At 44.6% G+C, this 24,950-nt stretch overlaps 1 protein-coding gene across 4 annotated transcripts in view; it reads right to left on the bottom strand.

Annotated features, from left to right (window-relative positions):
- Positions 1-6,646, bottom strand: part of KMT2A (lysine methyltransferase 2A) — an 80,317-nt gene extending 73,671 nt beyond the window's left edge. For 2 of the 4 annotated variants that reach the window (XM_061145291.1, XM_061145301.1), the window contains exons 1-2: positions 6,212-6,646; positions 4,017-4,115 (exon numbers count right to left, since the gene is read on the bottom strand). In XM_061145291.1, coding sequence (XP_061001274.1) covers positions 4,017-4,115; positions 6,212-6,646 — 534 coding nt within the window. The remainder of the gene's footprint in view (positions 1-4,016; positions 4,116-6,211) is intronic. The other 2 variants (XM_061145310.1, XM_061145320.1) reach the window with 1 other exon arrangement.
- Positions 6,647-24,950: the final 18,304 nt, after the last annotated feature.

Genomic DNA, 24,950 nt, shown 5'->3' with positions numbered 1-24,950 from the left:
CTTTTGTCCATCTTATACTGATGTGATCAATGAAACCATCTGGATCCAGGTGAAGGATTCAAGATTCCTTTTTCTTAATAAAGACTGCAGTTCCTCTAACATGCCACATAATAAAGGACTGTATTGTGAGCACTTATACAGTGGGAACTAGAGTAAAACTACATTTTCCAGAAAAATTACTTTCCCTTATTCTGAAACTACTCTAGAAGCCTAGCCAATTCCTTATCTTCTCAAGAAATACTGGAGACTTACAAGAGTATTCTTAATTAACTCAACAATTTTGAGACCCTCCGGAAATCTTTTCTAATCAAAAAAGTTAATTCAAATATCAAAGTTAACTCCATGTTTTAAAATCTGATACAGTGGGCTTCCCTGGTAGTCCAGCGGTTAAGACTCGGGAGCTCCCAATGCAGGGGGTCTGGCTTCAATCCCTGGTCAGGGAACTAGATCCCACTAACAACTAAAAATCCCATGTGCTGCAACTAAGACTCAGAGCAGCCAAATAAAAAATATTTTTTTTTAAATCTAATACAATTTAATCAATCATTTCATTTGATTGATCATCTTCGAAACCATAGAAAGCCCAAGTCCATGATTTGCTCCGTAAGATTTTGTTCACCAAGCTTTAAACCACTGTAGATAAGATCCAAACAAATACTTTTAATAGTAAACTCTTTAGCTTCCTCCTTCCCGCTAGTGCCTACAGGGTTAAGAATCTGACTTAAATGTAGGTATCGCATATCAAGACTCATTAGTAATTTAACCTTTCTTAATTCCTGAAAATAACATATGTAAACAAAAGAAAGTCCCATCCCAGCAATCCAAGAGTAAATTCCTCCCAAAGTAGTGACAGTCACAAAGCTTCCCTCAGTCTCATAGGTCTCTGTCGCTGGGCTCTCCACCTTGGCAGAAGAAGAATGGAAAGAGACAAGATGTTCACAAAAGGCCTGACTGAAGGCCTTCAGTTAAGTGCTAGAAGGAAGCTGAAGTTCTGTGCCAACACTAGTGGAATGTGGGCAGGCACAAAGAGATCTTAATTAGGAGACCTACAATTAAAACAGTGAGTCTCCAAAGGGGAGAGAGGCAGTGCAGTCTGTTATGCCTCACAGCAAGCACAGCAGTGTTACCACCCCTTTAGCCACAGGGCGAGGAAGGCAGTGGGCAGCGAGTCTGCACAGCTGCTCCGCGGAAGGCCAGATACCAGGTGAGCAGAGAGGGGAGGGGAGTCAGGATGAGTGTTTTCTCAACTTCCAATCAAGATCAATCACTATTTTGTGACCCAACAATTTCCTACAAGAGCAAGTGCCTGAAGATAATTAGATGGAAAGCAGAGCTGGAGACAAGTGATATGCCTTTCAGTGAGAGATGAAGAAAAGCTCTAAAGATTGCATTTGGGATGCTCAGCAAAAACCAGAGTATGTTTCTGAGCCTATTAACAATTACTCCCTGCAATATGGGTACCATCACTTTGGACTTATAAATACATTGGTGTCTTGGATTTTTTTTTTTCCATTTAAAAGCTCATACACCTAAAGGAATATACCACCTAGACTGAAAATAACTTCTTTTCAGACAGTCAAGAATCAACAATATTGAAAACACAGAAACAAATTTAGCCAAACAAGAGGGTATCTAAATACCAGACAACGAGTTATACTCAAAATTGTATCTTCACTTTTCTTATAAATGAAATTGGTCACCTTCAGCTAAGAACTTTTCCCATAGAGTTCTTACATCTTGTCCATACAAAAAAAAACTTTCCTACCAAGTTCAAACTTCTCTTCCCAATAATAATGGCAGTTAAATTGGCTAATGTACACTCTGATATTAAAAATTACCAAACAGGTTCACTGACTCTGACTCTTTAAAAAAATTAAGAATAAGTTCTGACCTGAGCAAATAATTAATATAACAGAAAGGAATGAGAATACTGGAGCAGAAAAGATTCCTGAACTGACATTTGGCCCAACCTTCTCATTTTGCAGATCGGAAGTTTCAGGTTAAAAGTGAAATTGTCCAGACTGGTGAGTGAAAGAGATGAGTACGAGGACTCATGTCATGTCTACCTACTTCCACTCGGAGGGGTTTCTTCTAGCCCACTTGTTCTCTGCTTCACTTTCCTTCTGCCCAGCTCAGGATTAGCTGTGAGGGCAATGAAAGAGCAACTCCCACTCTTGGCACATATACCCAGCAACCATTAAAAAAAAAAAAAAAAAAAAAAAATCACAGATGCTCTCCCACTCCAGAACTACCATCTTTTCTAATCCCCACTCAAGAGCCCACCTGGGGCTACCTGAACTAAACTGCCATTTCAAGCATAAAGACAAATACATAACAATGCTGTGATTCAGTTTCCATTTATAGCTAATCAAAGTCTGCCATGTTCAATCAGAATGGAAATACTGCTTTTAACCTTTTGTGAAGTGGTATGAACAGTAACTGCAGTATGAAAGTAATAAATAAAGACTACATGCTGATAAGTAGACCATTCAGGGATTCATGTTAAAACAGTCCCAATTCTAATCAACGGAGAGGATGCTGAACTATGTATATTTAGATGGCAAAGTAGACTCACATAAATACCACCTGAGACAATTCTCAAAAAGTAGGACCCTGACACCATGCAGGGCAGAGGGAAGGCAAAAAAGTAGACCACTGTGATTTCTTACAGTGCACAATCAAATAAAACTCAAATTAATTCTACTTCATAACTGTCACAAAGAAAGCCCCAACAGGAGACCAGCAACACCTATGCAGATTTTAAAAAAAAAATAATCCCATCTGACAGAATTTGGTCATGAAGAACTCTTACATGTAGTTATTACTCAGAGAGAGATTCAATCCCAAGGGAAGTTCAGAATGTGTGGCAGTAAGGGACAAACCTTCTGCAGCTAAAGGAGTTGAAGGAAGGAACTGACCTGGAAGTTCTGTCATCTTTCAACCACTTGAACTTAGCAGTTCAATAAGTACACTTTTGTTATGGAGAAATCATAGTCATTATTCACTTAAAGCAAACCAGAATATAAAGAGGCCAGAATCATTCTGGATCACAAACTGCACCTTCAGGAACCAGACAAGGCTTGATACAGATCTGGGAGCAACTTCTGAGAAACAATCTTGAGAACTCCGTGTTAGCCCAGGGAAACCCTAAACCTCCTTTTTGGAACTTTTATCATTGATTTGTAAGACTCTCTAACAAAACGCTTGGTTTCTACACTGAAAACAACCAGGTCCAAGGATGTAATCACTACGGTTTACTACTAAATCATACATGAGTGAGTACTCATGAACATATACCATTAACCCATCCTAGATTAACTCAAACTACCACATGAAAGGCTTACCAATGGAACTACAGTTCATTCTAGCCGAATTCAGAAAAAATACTGAAGTTTAACGTAAGGAGTCAACCACTCTTCTCATACTGAAGTAGCAACTACTGTTCACGCAAAAGTCTTAAAGAAAAAAAAAGTGTCAATATGCTCTTAGTTGAAACTACTGCAACTCCTTGACAGGCTTTACACTACATACTAATGCTAAACAAAATAACGCCAGTGGATAAGAAAATGTTAGCACCTGATTAAAACTTTAAAGGTGATTTGTCAAAGACCAACAGATAAAATATTCTGGTGCCCAGACATTAGGTCCCTGAATCCAGGTGGCTCTCTTTCTAACCAGTCTCTTGAAAAGCTATGATTGGAAGCTGTCAGCATAAAACTTTGCTTTTGAATGTGATAACAACATTTGGAATGTGAACAAGTACTTGGTCCTTCAATACAAAATATACAAGCATACTAAACAAGAAGAAAATGCTTCTCAGGATCCCCTTAAAAATAGACTAACTTCTCCTAATAGAGACGTTCTTATTATACTCAAGTATACATGGGCTAAAATTCTACATATAACCAGGCAAGTCTCAGTTTTGAAAATAAGCAGGTAAATGAAATGTCAGTAAGTCTATTTTTTTTTTTTTTTTTTTTGCTGCTGTATCTTTTAAAAAAGCAAAATCAACTCACATTTAAGCACCAACTCCATGCAAGTAACCTGAACGGTTCAGTCTTTTTGTCATGTATGAGGCCTTTGGTTCTCCAACTACATGGGATCTGTGTTGTTAGCTTAAAAAATACAGAATTGGCCTTTCAAAAAAAAATAATAATCTACAGCAACCAATAAATAGTCTCAAACAACCCTGCTGACTGCAGCTGCCTTCTGAAGGCTGGGAAAAGGAGGTGGAGAGAGAGCAGAGAGAGGCAGGGAAGAGGGAGCTGCAGCTAGCTACAGAGCAAGGAACACGCCCCCATCATGTCCTCCTTGCTCTGTCAGAAGGCGGGTTGTTGTCAGTCTCCTCATCATGCTGCCTTAGAAACGATTTAAAAAAGGAGGCAGGAAGACTAACAACTAAAAAATGCCAGCTCCTTGAAAGGAGGGGCCAGGGTCCCTGGGATCTCCTCCCTCCCCTTCTTCCCAGGATCTTTCCGTAGGTCTAAAGGGGTGCGGGGCACAATAGGGGACCAGGGGTTTGCCCAGGATATTTTGTGTGCACCAACGGCAGAGCACGCAGGAAACGGCTGGTTGTTATCTTTCCCTTTCTGTTTCAATCAAGAGCACTCCAGAGCAGCAACCCCCTACCCACTCGGCTTCAGCCCCAAGCAGCTGCTCTTCCTCCTTCTAGAATCCCCCCATGCCATTCTGTCCCATCCCCTCCAATTCAAACTCCCCCTTCTGCATCCAATGGAAAACAAATGCGCAACGCCAATGGCTGAACCTGAACTCAACTTCCCTTCCCAGGGCAACTTTCCTTTTGGCTGAAGGGGGCCGAATAATGCCTATCAAAGCCTCCCCATTCTCCTCCCGGTACTAATGGGGAAGGAGCAAGGCTAGAGACCCTTCATCCTCCCTGGGTCCCCCTTAAAACAAATGAGAGAGAGCGCCCCAACTCCTTCTAAGGAATAACTTTGCTTCATAAGCTCTTCATAACCCTCTTTTTCTCCACCAGAAGCAGCCACCAGTAAAACTGTCCCTTATCTACTCTCCTCACCCCAACCCTGCTTCCCCCACCCGTTCCAAGCCCCAGGATTGGCCTAGGAAAAGGTGGATCAATAATGAAATGACGGAGAAAAGGAGAAGGGCGGGAGGGAGCTAGGGCTGGAGACTGCGTGCTCTCAGGCACAGTGGGTGGGGTAGGAGAGCAGCAGCTGCTTCCCCTGGGAGGATGCTGCCCAAGTCCCCCACAAACACCTCCCCTCACGGGGGCCCCCTTCCCCAGAGCTGGAGGGGAAAGCCTGCCTCCTCTCCAGGGGAAATGGTGGAGAGCTGCTCTTCTCTGAGCCCGAGGGACAGTGGACTGTTTTCCCCCGCAAAGATGCCACTAATCCTTCAGTCTAAAGGAGGGAAAGGGTGGAGTGAAGTAGTGTAAGCCCCTGCTACCCGGAGGCTAGAAACTGCAGCTCTGTAAGATGGGGGGAAACAGACTGCTGCACGAAGAGATCGCCGTTATCTTCAGAGGGAAAGGAGGCGAAGGGAGAAAGGTGGAGAGGAAAGTAGCTTTTTCCTGGTGGGGTAGGGCGGGATGACGGGAGGACCTCTCTGCTGGGGGTGGGGAGTGGGGGCGCGGGTGGAGGTGAGGGAAGGGGGAGTGGCTGCTGGTGTAGGGACCTGGCCCGGGGACCGGGCGAGGGTTCACCAGGTCTTCGGAAGCAAGGTGCTGGAAGGGACACCGATCCCCAAGGGTGGGAGAAGAACGTGGCTTTGGATGGGGCCATCACCCGAGAGATGCCCGAGAGGAAAACTGCCCCAGGAGTAAAACATCTGCCCAGAGAGGGAGGCGGGGATGTGGCGGGATCAAGTCTCTAGGAAGGGAGGGAGGGAGGAATCTTGCTCGGATGAGGTAATCTGTGAAAGGGAGGAGGGGTTCAGTCCCGGGATGGGAAACCCGGGAGAGGGGTCTGTGCCAAAGGATTTGGGGAAGGGTCAGGGCAAGGAGGGTCGGGGGCAAAGGCCCTCGGCCAGATGGGTCCGAACCCTGGGGTGGGGGCGCCTGGGGGTCTGCACCCCGGTATGGGGGACCCGAGATGGGAGGTCCGTCTGCCTCGGGTCAGGGACCCCGGGATGGTCCCCGAATTGGGATGCTCCACAATCCCGGATGGGGGAGGGGAGAGGGGCTCCGCAGAGGGTCGAGACCCCGGACCTGGGGGGTTCCTCGCCCCCTTACCTCTCCGCTGCCGCCTCCCCCGCCGCTCTCCCCAAACACGGCCCGGAACCGGCGCAGGTTGGTGCCGATGGCGGCCGAGACCTGCAGCGCCGCGTCGAAGCCCGGGCCCACCCGGAGCAGGGCCGGCCCGGAGGAGGCTGAGGACGATGACGAAGACGAAGACGAGGCGGACGACGAGGAGGCTGCTGAGGCGGCGGCCGCTCCCCCTGGAACCCCGGCCCCGCCGCTTCCCGCCGCCGCCGCCGCCGCGGCCGCCACAGCCGGGGGGGAGGGGGGCGCCCCGGGGCCGCCGCCGCCGACCGGGGGCCCGGGGGGAAGCAGCAGGGCCGGGACGCGTTGCCGCGGGGCGCCCCCTAGGCCCCGGCGCCCCCCGCCGCCGCCGCCCCCGGTGGTCCCGGGTCGGGCGGGGAAGCGCCACCGACAGCTGTGCGCCATGTTCGCCCCGTGAAGTGAAGCAGCGAGAGGGAGAGGCGACAACACAGGGGGGCGGGGAGGCGGAGGGGGGGGGGCCACGGGCCCCGGAACCTGCCTGGGCCGCCCGCCGCCGCCCGGCCGCCAGCAGGCCGCCGCCGCTATGCCGAGCGCCGGGCCGAGCCAACCGGCCCGGCGAGCTGTATAGCGGGCTTAGGCCCGCCCTGCCGACGCCGGGTCGCCGCTACGCCATCCCGAGGCCCGGGCCGCAGCCTGCCGCCCGCCCGCCCGCCCCGCAACCTGGATAACTGCGTGCCCCGCCCTCCGGGAGCGGCAGACTCGGGAGAAGGCGGGGGGGAGGAAGCCCAGGAGCCCGACGCGGAGCGCGGGTTCCGGGGAGAGGGGGAGGGGCGAGGGCTACGGGGAGGATGGAGGCGGAGGGAGCCCCGCCGCCCGCAGCCTCGAGAGCCGAGAGGCCGATTACACACGTTCCCGGGATGCGCTGGGAATCGAACCGCCCTGGAGAGCCGCTTCCAGTCTAACGCGGCTGCCGGGTCGGGGACGAGTGCGCCTTCTCCGCCTCGAGGCACGGATGCGAGATGGGTTAGCCCGGATTTAACGCTTCTAGAATAAAAGAGCCCTTATTGTGCTACAGGCAAGACGGAATTGTTGCCCAGTTTACTCTATGCAAAATAGGAAGGCCCTCAATGAATGCGCTTTAAAAAAAAAATTTTTTTTTAAAGCCCCTCCCATTTTCCTGCTGGAGCTCTCTCCAAAATGCGTACACCGAGTGGTTCGGGCTCCCGCCACCTCCTCTTCCTACTGTGCACTCGGGGCTGGGGAACGTCTGGTTTGGGGGCCCTTCTGCAGAGAGTTGGACTGTTTCTCCGGCCCGGGCACTGGGGCCCCGGCGTGCTCCGCTAACGAGGCGGCGTTACAACGAAGCTGAAACTGGGTGGCTAACGGGGCCTGGAGGAAAGAGGCGGGCAAAAGCGCCCCCGCCCCTTCTTCCTCCGTTCTCTGCCGGCCGCTGCATGCAAAGCAGACCCTAATATATGCACGCGGAGGGAGGGGGGGCTCGCGAGCACGTTTCTGATTAAGAGAGGGGGAGGAGAAGAGCGTTGAGCATTATGATACACTGGGTGGAAAGGGGCCCGCCGGCGGCGAGCTCTGTGCGCGGGGTTAGTGGGCAGAGGGGGGAGGGGGAAGGAGGAGGGTTAGGGCGGGGGGTGCATATCCACCCCGTTTACTTTATTGCGGGAAAGAGGGGAGGGCGCCTCAAGCTAGGCGTTAGAAGCCTGCGAGGCTGGGAAAGCACAGAAGGGAGGGAGGGGTTTGTACTGGGAGAACTTGCGTTGGCTGAGGCTGGGGGATCGATACACAGCCTGCAGGCCTCGGGGTAGCCTCCATCACCGCCCCCCCCCCACCCCCAACTCCCCGGCCGAGGTGGAGTTCGCTGGAAGGTCACGCAGCCTTCCTGGACTCCCGCACCCGTACGGCGCCGGGCCAGTAATATAACAGCCTGGGGCGGCGAATTTGGGGAGGAGGGGGAGGGTCGTGGTGTGCAGGTTGCAATCAGCTCTGGCCCTCTGGAGGGTGCTCTGCACGCCTCCAGAGAAGGTCCACGGCCTCCTGGTGCTGAAAACCTACGTCCCTCCACCCGCGAAACGTTTGTGCTGAGCGAACGATGGGGTGGGGGGCTAGAGGAGCGGAGAAAGGGAGGAGACACAGGCAAGCTTCAACTCCCCCAACTCGTCCCGGATCGATCGTGGTTCCAACCGCGCAGGATGGAGCCCAGATGGTTTGCAAAGCGCACACTCACACAGAGCGCACACACAGAACCAGATTCCGTTGTTACATCGCGTGGTTTACTAGGTGCAAAAAGGGTGGGAGTAGGGGAAGAGTCTCTTAAACGGCAGCCCCAGGACTCTGCTAAGGACATAGACACCCCATTGTGGACGGTTTCTCCATTGCAATACATTTAGCGTTAGGCGCTGGGGGTTTTGCTTCAGTGTAGCTGCTCTGATCAGTTACAGATTGACGACCACGTGGATTCCCGCAAGCATCCTCATTTGTTCCCCCTCTCACTCTCTCTCGCTTATTTTTCTTTTGTATTTGCCCCCCCCCCCCGCTTCTTTAATATGCATAACGGTCTACAGAGGTAATAGGCAGGGGACTGAGTGACAGGCTTTACAAAACTGTGTCAACAGGATTTCTTCCCGTCCTCCACCCCTGAGAATACATAAACCTGCTGGGTTCTGAGTAACCTCTTCATTTCAAGCATACTTCTTGGGGCACAGGTGGGAGGTCTTCAGGTTCAGTGGGGACAGCAGGAAGGAAGAATGTCCCTGAAGATTGTGTGAAGTCCTCAGACTCAAGCCTCCAAGTAGAAAACTCCTTGATAAAATCATCTGATTTGTCTCTTTGCCTCCTGACTAGTCCAAAAGGAGCACGAGCAAGTCAGGATTTGGTTTATTGTTGGAGCTCTTAAGGCAGAAAGAATAACATATCTGTCGAGTGCTTTCTGTGAGCCTGAGTGCTTTATGCACGTTCAGTTCTCACCAACCCTCCAAGATAATTCTGATTTTATGAATGGGGAAACTGGTGTATTGTCCAAAATCACAGGGCTAGTAAGTGCAAGACCAAATCTCACTGGGGTCTAACCATACTGCTGATTCCCCGAAAGACATACTCACTCTCACTAGGATGACTATTATTTTTTTAAAAAATGGAAAACAAGTGTTGGTGAAGATGTGGAGAAATTGGAACCTTTGTGCACTGTTAGCAGGAATATAAAATGGTGCAACCATTGTGGAAAACAGTATGGTGGTTCCTCAGAAAAAAAGAATTACCATATGATCCAGCAATTCCACTTGTGGGGAAGTGGAATTATATACTCCCCAAAATTTGAAACCACAGTCTTAAGGAGATATTTGTATGTCCATGTTCATGGCAGCATTATTCACAATAGCCAAAACATGGACACAAACCCAGTATTCATCAACCAATGAATGGATTACCAAAATGTGGTATGCTCATACAATAGAATATTATTTGGCCATAAAAAAGGAAGGGGGAAAAAAAAGGAAGGAAATTCTGAAATATGTTACAGGATGGACGAATCTTGAGGACATTATGCTAAGTGAAATCAATCAATCATAAAAAGATGAATATTGTGTGATTCCATTTATATGGGGCTTCCCAGGTGGCTTCTCTGATAGCTCAGTTGGTAAAGAATCTGCCTGCAATGCAGGAGACCGGGGTTTGATTCCTGGGTTGGGAAGATCCACTAGAGAAGGGATAGGCTACCCACTCCAGCATTCTTGGTCTTTCCTGGTGACTCAGCTGGTAAAGAATCTGCCTACAGTGTGGGAGACCTGGGTTCGATCCCTGGGTTGGGAAGATCCCCTGGAGAAGGGAAAGACTAACCACTCCAGTATTCTGGCCTGGAGAATCCCGTGGATTGTATAGTCCATGGGGTCACAAAGAGTCGGACACAACTGAGCGACTTTCATGTCACTCCCAGGTGGTACTAGTGGTAAAGAACCCGCCTGCCAATGCAGGAGACATAAGAGATGTGGGTTCCATCCCTGGGTCAGGAAGATCCCCTGGAAAAGGGCATGGCAACCCATTCCAGCATTCTTGCCTGGAGAATCCCATGGACAGAGGAGCCTGATGGGCTACAGTCCATAGGGTCGCACAGAGTCGGACAGGACTGAAGCGACAGCACACACACTTACGTGAGGTACTTAGGGTAGTCAAAAACACAAAGACAAAGTATAATGGTTGCCAGAGGATGGAGTGAGAGGAGAATGGGGTGTTATTGTTTAATTGGTAGAATTTCAGATTTATAAGATGAAACAAGCTACGGGCGTGGATGTGGTAATAGCTGCACAACAATGTGAATGTATATATATATATATATATTTTGGCTATACCAGGGCTTAGTTGTGGCACACAGGATCTTAGTTGCAGCATGTGAAATTTAGTTCCCTGCCCAGGGATCAAACCCAGGCCGCTGGCATTGGGAGCAAAGAATCTTAGTCACTGGACACCAGGGAAGTCCCAACAATGTGAATGTGTTTTTTAAAAGAAGACATTCTATGCCTTACTCATAAGTTACTGTTCACTGCATGTGCTTTATTATTTTTTATGTTAAATTTTAATTGTTTATTTTTCTTGAATACCTAATATATACGTATGGTTACAAATTTAAAGAAATAAAGTTTTCACTTTACTCTTAACTTCCCTCCCCTTCCCTCCCACAGTCATACCTCATCCTTTCTTAGTGGCAACTAAGGTTATCAGTCTCTTGTATATTCTTCAAAAGATAGTTTATACCTATACAAGCAAATACATACAGATGTTTTTCCACAAATGAAAGACTATCAAACCCATTTCCTGGATCCTACTTAGAAATCTGTATCTTAAAAATCATTCTGATCAGTGGACAGAATTTCCTTATTCTTGAAGGGGGCTATATGGAACAGATGAAGCATAATTTATTTAACTAGCTCTCTGTTAGTGTACACAAGTTATTTCCAAACTCTCAAACAGTCCTGTAGTGTACAACCTTGAACATATCTTATTTTGCAAATGTGTAACTATATCTGTAGTATACTTTCTAGAAGTGGAATTGCTAGGTCAAAAGGTATGTACACTTATAATTTTGATAAATGTTGTGACATTGTCCCCTGTAAAGACTGAGTTGCCCCCTTGTTAAGATTGTACGAATTCATACTCCCAGGGCTCCCAGGTGGCTCTAGTGGTAAAGAACTCACCTGCTAAGGCAGTAGATTTAAGAGACAAGGGTTCAATCCCTGGGTAGAAGATCTTCTGGAGGAGGGCATGGCAACCCACTCCAGTGTTCTTGCCTGGAGAATGCCATGGACCGAGGATACTGGCAGGTTGCAGTCCATGGTGTCCCAAGAGTCGGACATGACTCAATCAACTTAGCACACATGCAATTCATACTCCTAGCACTCTAATGGCAGAAAGTGAAGAGTAACTAAAGAGCCTTTTGATGAGGATGAAAGAGGAGAGTGAAAAACCTGGCTTAAAACTCAACATTCAATAAACAAAGAACATGGCATCCAGTCCCATGGCAAATGGATGGGAGAGAAGTAGAAACAGTGGCAGATTTTATTTTCTTGAGCTCCAAAATCACTGCAGACAGTGACTGCAGACATGAAATTAAAAGGCGTTTCCTCCTTGGAAGAAAAGCCATGACAAACCTAGACAATGTATTAAAAAGGGGACACATCACTTTGCTGACAAAGGTCCTTATAGTCAAAGCTATAGTTTTTCCAGTACTCATGTATGGATATGAGAGTTGGACCATAAAGAAGGCTGAGCATCAAAGAATTGATGCTTTTGAATTGTGGTGCTAGAGAAGACTCTTTAGAGTCCCTTGGACAGTGAGGAGATCAAACAAGTCAATCTTAAAAGGAAATCAACCTGGAATATTCATTGGAAGAACTGGTACTGAAGCTGAAACTCCAATGCTTTATGCTTAGCATGATGCTAAGAGCCGACTAATTGGAAAAGACCCTGATACTGGGGAAGATTGAAGGCAGGAGAAGAAGGGGGCGATAGAAAATGAGGTGGTAGGATGGCATCACCGATTCAATGGACATGAGTTTAAGCAAACTCTGGGAGACAGTGAAGGACAGGAAAGCCTGGTGTACTGCAGTCCATGATGACGCAAACAGACATGACTGAGCAACTGAACAACAATCGTAGGCTCAGATTCCGTAGTTTTAGTTATGTGATCTTGAACCAGACACCTAGACTCATAATGCCTCAGTTTCCTAATCTGCAAAATAAGAATATCAATGAAGACTGAATGACCTAATCCAAGTAAAGTGTATTCTCTCTCATTCAGATAGAAACACTTCCTTAGTCAGTGGTGAATATACCTCCTCTCAAATTTCCTTTCTCCAAACACATCCCCAATGGAAAACATTGTGTTAGTTGTCCCCAAAGTCCTGGAACTAAGAAAAGACTAGTAGCCGGGTCATTTAAACTTGCCATTGGCTTGATCACCACCAAATGGAAGACAGTTCAGAATCCTTACATGTTGCTTTCTTTGGTGAAGGAAGGGCCAAGTCCATTACTCTTCTATGGGTTGACATTCCCTTCTCCAGGGAATCTTCTGGACTCAGGGATAGAACTCAGGTCTCCTGCATTGCAGGCAGATTCTTTACAGTCTGAGCCACCAGGGAAGGCTTCTGTGAAGGCACCTTTCCATTAAGGAAGCAGTGGTTACATTTTGGTATGGCCCCTTTCATGAATTTACTTTCCAAAAGAATTAGGTATAGCTACATCTATGACTAAAAGGACTTTAAATAATTGCCCCAGCATGAGCAGCTAGCTTTCTGTAAAGGATTAGGCTGTAGTCTTGGCCAAAGGCAAAGACTGGATAATTTGGTGGGCTTGATCTCTTTGAGAACAGGCACTGTATATTGCTTTTCTTTGTATCCCCTGTGCTGAGTAGTGTCTATATCGGCTCAGTTAATGTTTGTGGAATAAATGGCCCTTCCCAGCTTCACTCTTGGACCTTGGGATTTATACCCAAAGGGTTTTATTTTGTCAGAGTTGCATGTCCTGGGTTTTTATAAAAAACACATTTTATTTTAAATCAGCTACATTGTCTCCATCTGAAATTGTGCAAAGTGTGTATCAAAGTGTGCATCTCTCAAAGAGAGAAAGATGATAGGAATAATTCCTATTTGATTATTACCGCTTCACCTTGTTGAAGCTTGAAGGAAATGTTGCACTAAAGCGTTTCCTTTCCCTTTCTTCTGGTCACCTCTAATTTGTACTCTTATATAGTAGTCTTCTGGCCACTTTGACCACCTGATGAGAAGAACTGACTCAATGGAAAAGACCCTGATGCTGGGAAAGATTGAAGGCAAAAGAAGAAGGGAGGTGGTAGAGGATGAGATGGCTAGATAGCATTACTGACTCAGTGAACATGAATTCGAGCAAACTCAGGGAGACAGTGGAGGACAGAGGAACCTGGTGTGCTGCAGTCCCTGAGATTGCAAGGAGTGGGACAAGACTTGGCAACTGAACAACAACAACAAAGTAGTCTTCTGATTGGTTTCTTACCTTCAGTCTCTGTGTTCATCTTTATTCAATGAGCATGTACTGAACATCTACTTTGTACCAGGTACTATGTTAGATATGGAGGTACAAAGATGCTATGTTACAAAACTTCCACAGAAACATGAAAAGGAAAGAGGCCTTTGAGAAACAAGGCTTCAGTATTATCCAAACATTAGGTACACAAGGGAAAGTGTCAAAAACTGACTGGCCAGGGAATTACCTGGTGGTCCAGTGGTTAGGACTCCACACTTTCACTGCTGAGGGCCCAGGTTCAATCCTTGGTTGGGAAACTAAGATCCCACAAGCCATGAGGCATGGCCCCAAAAAACAAAAACGAAAACAAAAAATGACTGGTAAGATCATACTAAGGAGTTTGGAATTTATTCTAGAAAGATTAGGGGGAATGGATAGATTTCAAACAGGGACTGACATGATGGAATTTGTGCCACATCACTTGGCAACTGGATGTAAGGAAGCAGGCTGATCTTGAAGCTAGAAGTAGAAAATGCAGTGATGATATTTCTGACCTCTTCCCACGGCTTCAGACTCATTTGTCCACACGTCGTAGTCCAAATGAAGCATGCATAGGTAGTGAACATAACAGGAATGAGCACAGCTTCTGGAGCTACTTAGCAGATAGAATGACTTTTGGTGTCCCTTTTGATCTAGGGGATGAAAAAGGAGTTTGTCTCAGGTTGTCAGCTGGGTCAATCCAGCAGGTGGTGATACCACAACTAAGATAAGGACAACAAGAGGAGGAAGGTATTTTTGCTTGGAGATGATGAGCTTGGTTTTATTTATTTATTTTTAAAATAAATTTGGGATTGTGCTCAGTCTTTGTTGCTATGTGGGCTTTTCTCTCATTGCGGTGAGCAGGGGGCTACTCTTCTTTGTAGCTCACAGGCTTAGTTGCTCCACAGCATGTGGGATCCTCCCGGATCAGGGATTGAACCCATGTCTCCTGCATTGGCAGGTGGATTCTTTACCACTGAGCCACGAGAGAAGCTTGGTTTTAGAACGGTGGAGTTTGAAATCCTGTGAGATCTGCAGGTGGAGTTGTCTAATAGGCAGTTGGAGTCTTAGACTAGAGCTCAGGAGAAAAATCTAAAAATACAGATCTGGGACTTGGAAGTATAAAGAGAGTTGCTGAAACTATGGGCAGGGAGACCACACAGAAGGGTGTGTGTGGCACACAGAGGCAGATGGGTCAAGAAGAGCATCAGAAAAAACCTATCTTCCTATTGGGTAAGCTAACAAAGAGTAGCCAGTGGAACGAGGCTGAGAAAGGACGCTCAGGGTGGGACTTCCCTGGAGATGCAGGGGTTGACTCCATGCTTCCACTACAGGGGGAACTCAGATCCCACATGTTGTACAGCAGAGCCAAATATATATATATATATATATATTATATATATATATATATATATATATATATATATATAAAATTCAAAAATGAATTATATAAAAAAAAGAATGATCAGTGAGTAAAAGAGGGCAAGAGGGAAGCCAAGGGAGAAAGAGCTTCAAACAGAGGAGCTGTAAACAATGTCAAACGTAGCAGAGGGGTCCAAAAGCAAAAGGACTGAAGAGTGTTCCTCATGGTCCCAGGGAAGTCACAGGTGAGCCTGTGTGTGCAACGCCAAGGAAGAGGAGAGTCTGGAGTCGGACTGTGTTTGGTTGAAAAGATCAGGGAGAGAGCAAGAAGCTGGTGGATGCAACTTTGGAGAGGCTCAGCCGTAAAGGGAAAGAGGATTTTTAGCCGGATCCCCTTAACACCTGGTTAAGAGTTTATTTCTTTTTTAGCTATTATTTTGGTTGTTATAAAAGTAACATACACATGATAAAATTTTTCAAACAACAGGAAAGAATATAAAATAAGAAGTGTAAATATCCTTTCCTTTGAGAAAGGAATCACCCTCTTAAGTTTGTCTATTACTTCAGAATATAAGCAAATACATATTTATTTATCTGTATACACACGGACACACTCACATTCTTCTTTACTCAGTGTGATTACACCACCCAAACTACTTACTACGCCTCATCCCTTAATCTTTTTCACTTAACCATGCGTCCCGGCAGCCTTCCCGTATCTTTCCAACCTTATCTCCCACTCTCTCTCTAGTTCATTGTGCTCCTGCTGCTCTGACCTCCGTGCAGTTCCTGGAACACACCGGCACACTCACACCTTAAGGCTTCTGCACTGGCTGTTCCCTCTGCCTGGAATGTTCTTCCCCCAGATATCCTCTTGGCTCACTTGCTCACTTCCTCAGATTTCTACTTAAATGTCACCTTCTCAGAGAGGCTACCACTGTCATTCATGATATCTTACCCTATTCCATGTTTCTTCACATCACTTGCATCTCCGGACTTGTTTCACGTCAGTCTCCCCTACAAGGACATATGCTCTGTGAAAGGAGGGACCTGGTCCACTTCACTGCTCTGTATCCACAGCCTAGAACAATGAAAAGTCACTCAGTCATGTCCAACTCTTTGTGACCCCATGGACTGTAGCCTGCCAGGCTCCTCTGTCCATGGGATTTCCCAGCCAGGAATAGTGGGTTGCCATTTCCTTCTCTCAGGGATCTTGCTGACCCAGGGATAGAACCTGCATCTCCATGTAGGCAGATTCCTTATCGTCTGAGCCACCGGGGAAGCCCATGCCTAGAACAGTACCTGACCTTTAATATGTACTCAGTAAAATAGGAAAAGGCATATATACCTGGCATAGTATCGTCTTATAGATAATAACATAGTGATTAAGAGTGCAAGTTCAGGATTTCCCTGGTGATCCAGTGGCTAAGACTCCACACTCCCAATGCAGGAGGTCAGGGTTTGGTTCCTGGTCAGGGAACTAGATCCCACATGCCCCCAACTAAGACTTGGGGCATCCAAATAAATTAAAAAATAAATAAATATTTTGTTTTTTAAAAAAGAGTACGAGCTCAAACAATTTGGGTTCTAATCTTTATGGGTAAGTGAAAATATTCCCTCCTTGTAAAACAGGGCCATACTAGTGCCTAACTTCCTGGATTGTTGTGAGGTTTAATGTGTGAAGATATGGAACATGCTTAGAACAGTAATGGCATGTAGCAAATTTCTTTTTCTTTTTCTTTTTTTCCCCACACTGCTTGGCTTGTGGGATCTTAGTTCCCCGACCAGGGAATTGAACCTGGGCCCCAGCAATGAAAGTGCCAAGTCCTAACCATTGAACCACCAGGAAGTCCCCAGCAAATTGTTAGTAAATATTCACTGCTATGATTGTTAGTAATATTCTAGAAAGATAATATATTAATAGTAGCTGCAACCTCAGTGAGCTCCTCTTCTTGTTTTTCTTCCATTCTTCCAGCCTGTCTTCCCATCTTCTTCATGGCTGCCTCCTCTGTCCTTCACCCGTTAGACGCTGATGCCTCCTGAGTGCTTTTCATTTCTCACATTCTCTTAGAGTGAACTCATGGTTGTAACTACTACCCCGGCGGGAGAGTGCCCGAACTGCTACCCCAAACCGCACTGCTCCCCGAGGCCTAACTCTGGCATCCAGACTGCTTTGAGTATTTCGATTCTAATTACTTGTTAGGTTGGATGACTCACTGAAGTGTGGGTTCCTCAAGGGCAGGAATAGTTTCTTGGTTATCTTTGTCTCCGCTTCTCTAAGGGAGGTGCTCTTGGTAGGGACAGTTTGTAGGTGCTCAGAGTCTAGTGGAGAGAAACAGACAACAAACAAGTCACCATTGTAAGTCAACTGGTGACAAGTGCTATGTAAGTAGGGTGAAGAGGGTGGAGAACTGGGAGAGACTAAGGTGCAATTGTTTCTGAAGGGTGGCCAGTGGAGACCTTTGGGTTAAGGGGCTATTTGAGCAGTGTGCTGAGGAAGTGAGAGGGTAAACTAAATGATGTCTGTGGAAAGAGTGTTCTGAGCATAAACTGAAAAATGCAGATGGCCTGAGGTGGGGTGAGTTTGGGACAAAGAGGCCATTGTGGCTGGAGTGAGGTCAATGACAGGAACAGTGGTAGAAACGAGTTGGGCCAAGTAATGGGCGAGGGGGTGCTTCAGATCCCACATAGAATTAAAATGAGATGATGTGCTACTGGAGGGTTCTTAACAGAAGACTGACAAAATAGTCAATTTATACTTGAAAGGATCACTTTGGTTGTTGGTGTAAGAATAGACAATAGAGAGGCAAGGGTGAAAGTGGGGAGGTCTGTTGGCAGGTGACTGCTGTGGTCCAAGTGAGAGGTGATGGAGTCTTGGCCTTGGGAGGTAATGTGGAGGTGGTGAGAAATGAGCAGACTCCAGATATATTTTGAAGATAGAGTAAGGGTTTGTTGGGGGCTTCCCAGGTGACACTAGTAGTAAAGACCCTATCTGCCAACGCAGGAGATATAAGAAATGTGGGTTCAGTCCCTGGGTCAGGAAGATCCCCTGGGAAGGCATGCCACCCTACTCCAGTATTCTTGCCTGGAGAATCCCATGGACAGAGGAGCCTGTCAGACCACAGTCCATAGGGCCGCAAAGAGTAAGACACAACTAAAGCAACTTAGCATGCACACAGGATTTCTTGATGTAGTAAATGTAGGGAGTAAGAGAAAGAGGAGAAGCAAGGATGAATAGATAAGTAAATGAATAAATGAATTATATATATATATATTCATTATAGAGTGATACACTATAAGGGCTGCCTAGGTCAGAAAATAAAGAAAGGGGAAATGCTAGGAGAATTAACAGAAGAAAGAGGGTTCAAGATACAGTCACATACTTCCATTCACTTGAAGAGTGTAATGAAAGATAGATCAATAAGTTGAGAATGATTAAAGGGAAAGTATTTTTTCTTGTTTTTTTTTTTTTTTTTTTTTAAGATCTGTAGCTTGAGGAGTAGTAGCAATGAAAAAGGAAAGAAAAACTGCTTAATGAAGATGCTGCCAAGTTTCTGAAAAGAATCACCTACATTCATATCCTCACTTCCTTCCTATCTTCCACATACTCTACAAACACTATCATCTACCCACTCACCACCTGCATTAAAACCGCTGCCATCATAAACTCCCATGACCTTCTAGTTACTTAAACTGATGGAGACTTTGTAGTTCTTGTTGTACCTGGTCTTTTGGAGCATTGCTGAACTTCTGGAAGCTCGCTTCCTCTCACACTCTCCTTCTGCTTTTCCTCCTCTCTCTAACCTTGCTATCTCAAATCCCTTCAGTGGCCTCTTTTCTCTGTCCATCCCTAAATGTTGCCATTTCTCAGAGTTACGTTCTTAATCCTCTTTTCATTATTTCATTCATTTATTCAAATACTGAATGCTGACTACATACCTGGCACAAGTTGTAGGTGCTGGGGATATAGCAATAAACAAAAGCTACAGAATCATCTGCCTTCAACTTCTGGAGCTTACCCAGTCTTCCTAAGCAATCTCATCTCATTAGCCAGGCCCCAGTCCCCACCCTGGGCTTGTCACTTCCAAATTTACATCTCCAGCATTAATCACTCTTTTTAATTTCAGACACATAGAACCAACACTTGGTCAGGCATCTTCACTTGTATGTCCTTAAACTAAATTCCTGTTTACCCCAAGGTTTGCCTCTTTCTGTATAGCCTCCACTAATTATACCACTGTGCACTCCCAATTGCTCATTTCTCTTCAGGATAACTGCAATTAGTTCCCAGTCTAATCACCCTCTGATAGAAGACTGATCTTTCTTTCTTTTTTTTTTTTTTAAGACTGATCTTTCTAAAATGCAAATCTGACCATATTGCTTCTATCCTTAGAATACTTTAATAATTCCTTATCCTCTTCATGATCCTTTGTTATTTGGTCTAACTTTCCCCTCACCCCTTGCCTCCAACACATCTATTCCTTTTGTTCCTGTCTTACGGACTTTAAATTCTCACCTATGATCACGCTTTGGTGTGTGTTATTCCCTCTGTCTAAAAAGTCCTTCTTTCCCCTTTTGGTATCTAACTTCTAGAGCCATCTCAGGTGCCATCCCCTCCACCCCAGCCTTTTCAACCTCTCCTGTGTACACAACCATAGCATAGTATGCAGACTTCTATCACTGATCTTTACATGATTTATCATAATTGTGTGATCTGTAATTGTTTATTTTGCTACCACTTCCCTTTGAGCTCTTTGAAGGTAGGAAATGTGTCTTTTATTTTTGGTATCCCAAGCACTTAATAACAAGAGTGTAATACATGTTTGTTGAACAAATAAGTGAAACAACAAATGAAACAAATGAAAATGGGGAATGGGTAGGACTCTTCAGTTGAAGAGTGGAAAGGCAGAGAATCAAGAGCAAATGTGGAAGGATAATTTTGGAAAGAATGTTTTAAATGTTTTCCTCCAGGAGGAGAAAGGAGGGAAGAGTATAATTAGAAATAGATCAGTTGAAGAGGGGGAGGAAACTGAAGGAGTCTGTGCTAGATAGTTTCTATTTTTTTCTGAATGTAGTAGGTAAGTCATTCCTCTTTTCTTGAAGACTTGCATGTGAACAAAGGTGCATAACAGTTTCTTTGAATCTCAACTTTCATACCTACCAGACACTTGATTCTCTTCTCTATCCCATAAACCTTACCTCTTGTGAAATTGTAAGAGCCAAGGCGATCATGTAATGTCTTTGAGGTCTTTAGTTAAGTCAGTGGACCTACTGAGTCTCACTTAAATGACTTTAAATCCATGTAGTTGAATGCTGCTAAATTACAAAACCCTTCTCATTTTATCATTTAATTTCTTCTGTGTATTATCAAGGCTGAAGTTCCTAGTATTAAAAACATTTTGTTTGTCTCCAGACTACTTTGAAAAAATTCACTACTTAACATTACCATATAATTTTTGTTTTATTTTTTTAACTACAGGCAGAAAGAGGGTAAAACTGAATAATGTTATCCTCCCACTGAGATGTCTATCTTTTCTTGAGACATGCTTAAAATCTAACTAAATGGTCTGAAATTGGTTTAGGATTCCTTTCAGTCACCAATGCTAACCCACCTTAACAAACAAGACTAGAATTCAGTTGGTCTAAATAAGAACAAATTTTATCCGTAGATGGGATGGAAAATTTAGGTGAGGATTAAGGTCATGGCCAAGGTACAAGAGGAGGAAGTCTGAGTTAATTATAACCTAGGTTCTTCAGTCTTAATTCTAGGAAGCTGTCCCTTAGCTAGATGGACAACTTGTTGACTGAGGGATATTCTCAGAGGAGCTGGAAGCTACCAATTCCTGAATTCTGAGATCAATTCCTACAATTGAAGATGTTAGCATTGAAAGACTAGAATTTATTGTCACTTGAAGAAGCCCTTTGAGTCACAAACATTTGGTTATTTTCTCTCCAGCAATCATGACTGTCTGGAAGATTTCCCAAAGGTAATTTTTTTCAAGGCAGGTTGAGTAAGGCTGTTTTGATATGTTTTTTACTCTATAGTACAATGCATGCATTATGCTTAATTTATTCCTAGACTTAAAAAAAAATACCCACTGTATATCTTTTGGTAGATAATTAAGGTAAAAAACCAAACAAACAAAAGAATGAGAACATGGCCATCACCGTACAAGGAAAAGACTTCATAACCTGTGACACAAAAATGTAAGCCTGGTTTAAAAGCTGCATTTATTAATATCTCTAATTGGTGTAGTTATATACCAAGTTCAAAAACTGGACATTTATTTTGAAACATTATGGGTAGAGACCTGGTAGTTAAAGGATCACTGGTTAATTTGACTTTTAAAATAATTAGGATTAGCATTTAGCATTTTCTCTTTAGCCCTATTCTCTTCTCTGAGTTCTGTCTAGTAACATTTAGAAAATCCTATTGCTTAAGACCCAGGAAAAATTATGGGACTCTAAAACAAATGATACATTATGAATCATCACTTGTTCCTGCTGAAGTTGAAGTGTCTTACATATGAGTTAGAGTTCAGATGTAACTTTGTGAATAAACACATAAAAAGCAAACCATCCTCCTCTCCCATTCCTGCCCTTCACAGTGCAATAACCAGTTTAAATATCCGAGCATAAAGAGGATGTAGTTAAGAGTTAGGAAACCAGGAATCAGGTCCTGCATTCCAGTTCTCTAACCCTGTTTCACTCACCTCCGGCCAACAGTTCCACTTCATTTCATTCTGCACTGAAAAGTGAGGAGAGCAAAATTTTGTTTAGAAACTTCTAAGTTAAGGGGCTTCTGCTAACTTGCATAAGGCCTTAGCTAAGACTGGCAAATAAGAAAAATATGCAGTGAAAGATGCCATTTTAAGAGAGAAAAGAAAAAGAGTTTTGCTGCTGATGTATCTTTTATGTAGGTCTTCCTGTAGACAGCTTTGAGAGCCTTGCTTCTCAGTCTTTAGAGGCAGCTTTCTTCTGGGATGGATGGATGGATGGGGGGGGGGGGGGGCCAGATGGTGATGGTGGAGTAAACAAACTCCAGCGTCTCAACTCCAGGGCCATTTGGCTTGAGTGTTTACCCTCAGTGCAGTGGGGTGAAATTTGGAGCCTCCAGTGAAGTGGAAATTAGTTTCCTTCATGTAGCAGTAACATGGCTATCATGCAATAAGGCATCCTTCTACTAGCAATATTCAATATTCAGATGAAATCATAACAGGATTCAAAGTAAGGCAATGATGATCAAAATATCACTCCTGATAATATTTACTTGGTTAACATTACCTTTAAAACAAAAACAAAAATCCTGGGCTTACACGGCTTTCTTTCTATGCCTCCACGTGAAAGGTCATTAAAAACGGTAACCATTTTTCTACTATCATGTTGGAATTCACTGTTATCTCAGAACTATACTTACTCACTTGTTCTATTAACTTCCTTACCCTCTTGAGACCTAAAGTGAGATGATGTCAAGGTAAAAATGTAAGTGATCCTTAGGGGAAACAATAGCCATTTTAACAAGGAGGCTGTAATTCAAAAACCATGCAACAGTGTTTTAATTGCTTTCGGATTTGACAACACTGGAATGTATTACAACTTTGAGGCTCTAAAGATAACCTTTCTTACTTTGTGCAATAAGTTCAACATATAATTCCTATAAAAATCCTTTCATAGTTTGCATGTGTAAATCCTATCAGGAAGAGTGTGATGCTACAAACTTAGATATGATGTGCTTCTTTCAGCTCTAGGAAGAATATAAATCCTGAAAGGCAGGCGTGGCAGAGAAAGAGGGAGTTAAGATGATCAATGCCCAAGGAATTTCTAGGATTTTCAGATTTCGGGCTAGGTCTTCTGTAAAGGATCTCCTGCTGCCACCCTCTCACTCTTCTCTCTGAGGCCTTATGAGAAGGCAGCCCTGGGTTAAATTAACCTTGCTTGGTAGTGAAGGTCTGCTAATCAGAGGTCCAAATCTCTGAGTTTCAGAGTTAGAGGTTGAGATGCAGGAGTGACTCAGCTGGCATCAGCTTTGTAGCCTGAGCCTGCAGGCTTTCAGGAAATGAGTCCCCCAGGCCTGCATCTCCCTCTGTGGCAAACTGCCACTAAACTCTGCTGTTTATCAACCTAGCACCAAACACGCTAAGTCAGAGTTTGCTGATTTACTGCTTGAAAACCTATGATATACAAGCCAGATAGATAATGTGATAGGCTAGGATTACAAAGCTGAATTAGACACTGTACTTTCCTTAAAAAGCTTATAGTTTAGCAATGGGAATAACAAATGTTAAATGTGTCATTAGGGTACAATGCTGTGTGCTATAAGAGGCCCAACAGGAGGGCAAAGGGAAGCAGTTTATGAAAATCAGAAAAGACTTCTCAAAGTAAAAGAGATATACAGGTAGAAAGAGACAGGATTAAAAAAAAAAAAAAAAAAGAAAGAGACAGGATAAAGGCAGAGGGAATAACATTTATTATTATTATTATTATTTTTTTTTTTTGGGAATAACATTTATAAAGGTACAGATTCATTAATGGATAAATTAACTTATTCATCACATCTGTATTGAGTGACTATATACTTGAAACTTGGGATGTATCAGTGAACAAAATAGATTTTTCAAAATTTCTGCCCTTCTGGGGTTTGCATTTATTTTAGCCAGGTAAATCAATCAACATAACAAACCAGTAAATCATGTGAAATGTTAGAAGGTGAAATTTTTGGAAAAAGGCAGGGCAGGAGAAGGGTATTTGGAGGGCGGTTTCTGGCAATTGTAACTAGGATGTTTGGGGAAGCTCACACTGAAAATACTGAGTGAGGCGAGGAAGCCAGCCCTGGGAACACCTTGAGGGAGAGCATTTCAAGCCAAGTAATCAGTAGTGCTAAGGCAGGAGTTGCCTGGTGCATTTGAAGAAGTGCAAGGGGGCCCGTGGAGTAGCGTGAGAAAGAAGGTGGAGAGAGGCGAAAGCCAGATCTTGTTGGACCTTGTAGCCTACTGTAAGCCTACTCAGATTTAGCTTTGAATCCGAGCAAGGCAGGAACCACTGACGTGTTCTGAGCAGAGGAGTGACATCATCTGACTTGCCTTTTGATAAGATCACTTTGACTGAAGTAAAGAAGGGACCACAGATAGGAAATCTTGGAAATGGGAGGCCATTTATAAGAGCATTTCAGCAATCCCCGTGAGAGGACAGCACTTCGGTGTTAGCAGTGGAGGTCGTAAGAGATAAACATATTTTGAAGGTAGAACCAATAGGATTTCTTGAAGGATTGATGTGGAACATTAAAGACAGGAATCAGGGATGACTCCAAAGGTCTTTAACCTGGGCAACCAAGACAGAGCTGCCATCAGCTAAGAGGGAGAAAACTGTGGAGCTGGTTTGGGGTGGCGATGGGGAAGAAAATCAGGAGTTCAGTTTGGATATTTTGAGTACCTATTAAACACCCAAGTGGAGGTGGAGAGGCATATAAGCCTAGAGTTCAGAAGAGAGGTATAGGTTACAGCTATGAGAGTTGTCAGTTAATATGTGTCAAACCATAAACCTAGATGAGATCTCCCTTTAAGGGAAATTTTTAATGGATGATGGGGGGAGGGGGAGGGAGGGAGTACTGAGCTTTATGTTTGGAATAGTTCAAAGGAGAGACCAGAAAAGGAACCTGAGAAGTGAACAAAAACTAAGGAAGGAGGAAGCCCAAAGGAAAGCTCTGGAAGTCTATCAGAGAGTGCATCAAGCAGGAGGAAGTAGCTGAGGCCAATTTTACTGAAAAATCAAATGAAGTGAGGATTGAGAAGTGACCCATTTAATGTGTCAGAGCTGTTTCAGTGGAGTGGTAAGAATGAGTGCTGGA

The sequence above is a fragment of the Dama dama genome, chromosome 1, assembly GCF_033118175.1.
Source record: "Dama dama isolate Ldn47 chromosome 1, ASM3311817v1, whole genome shotgun sequence".
NCBI classification, from domain to species: domain Eukaryota; kingdom Metazoa; phylum Chordata; class Mammalia; order Artiodactyla; family Cervidae; genus Dama; species Dama dama.
Note: the sequence above shows the minus strand (reverse complement) of the source record. Positions and strands in the feature narration are given on the sequence as shown.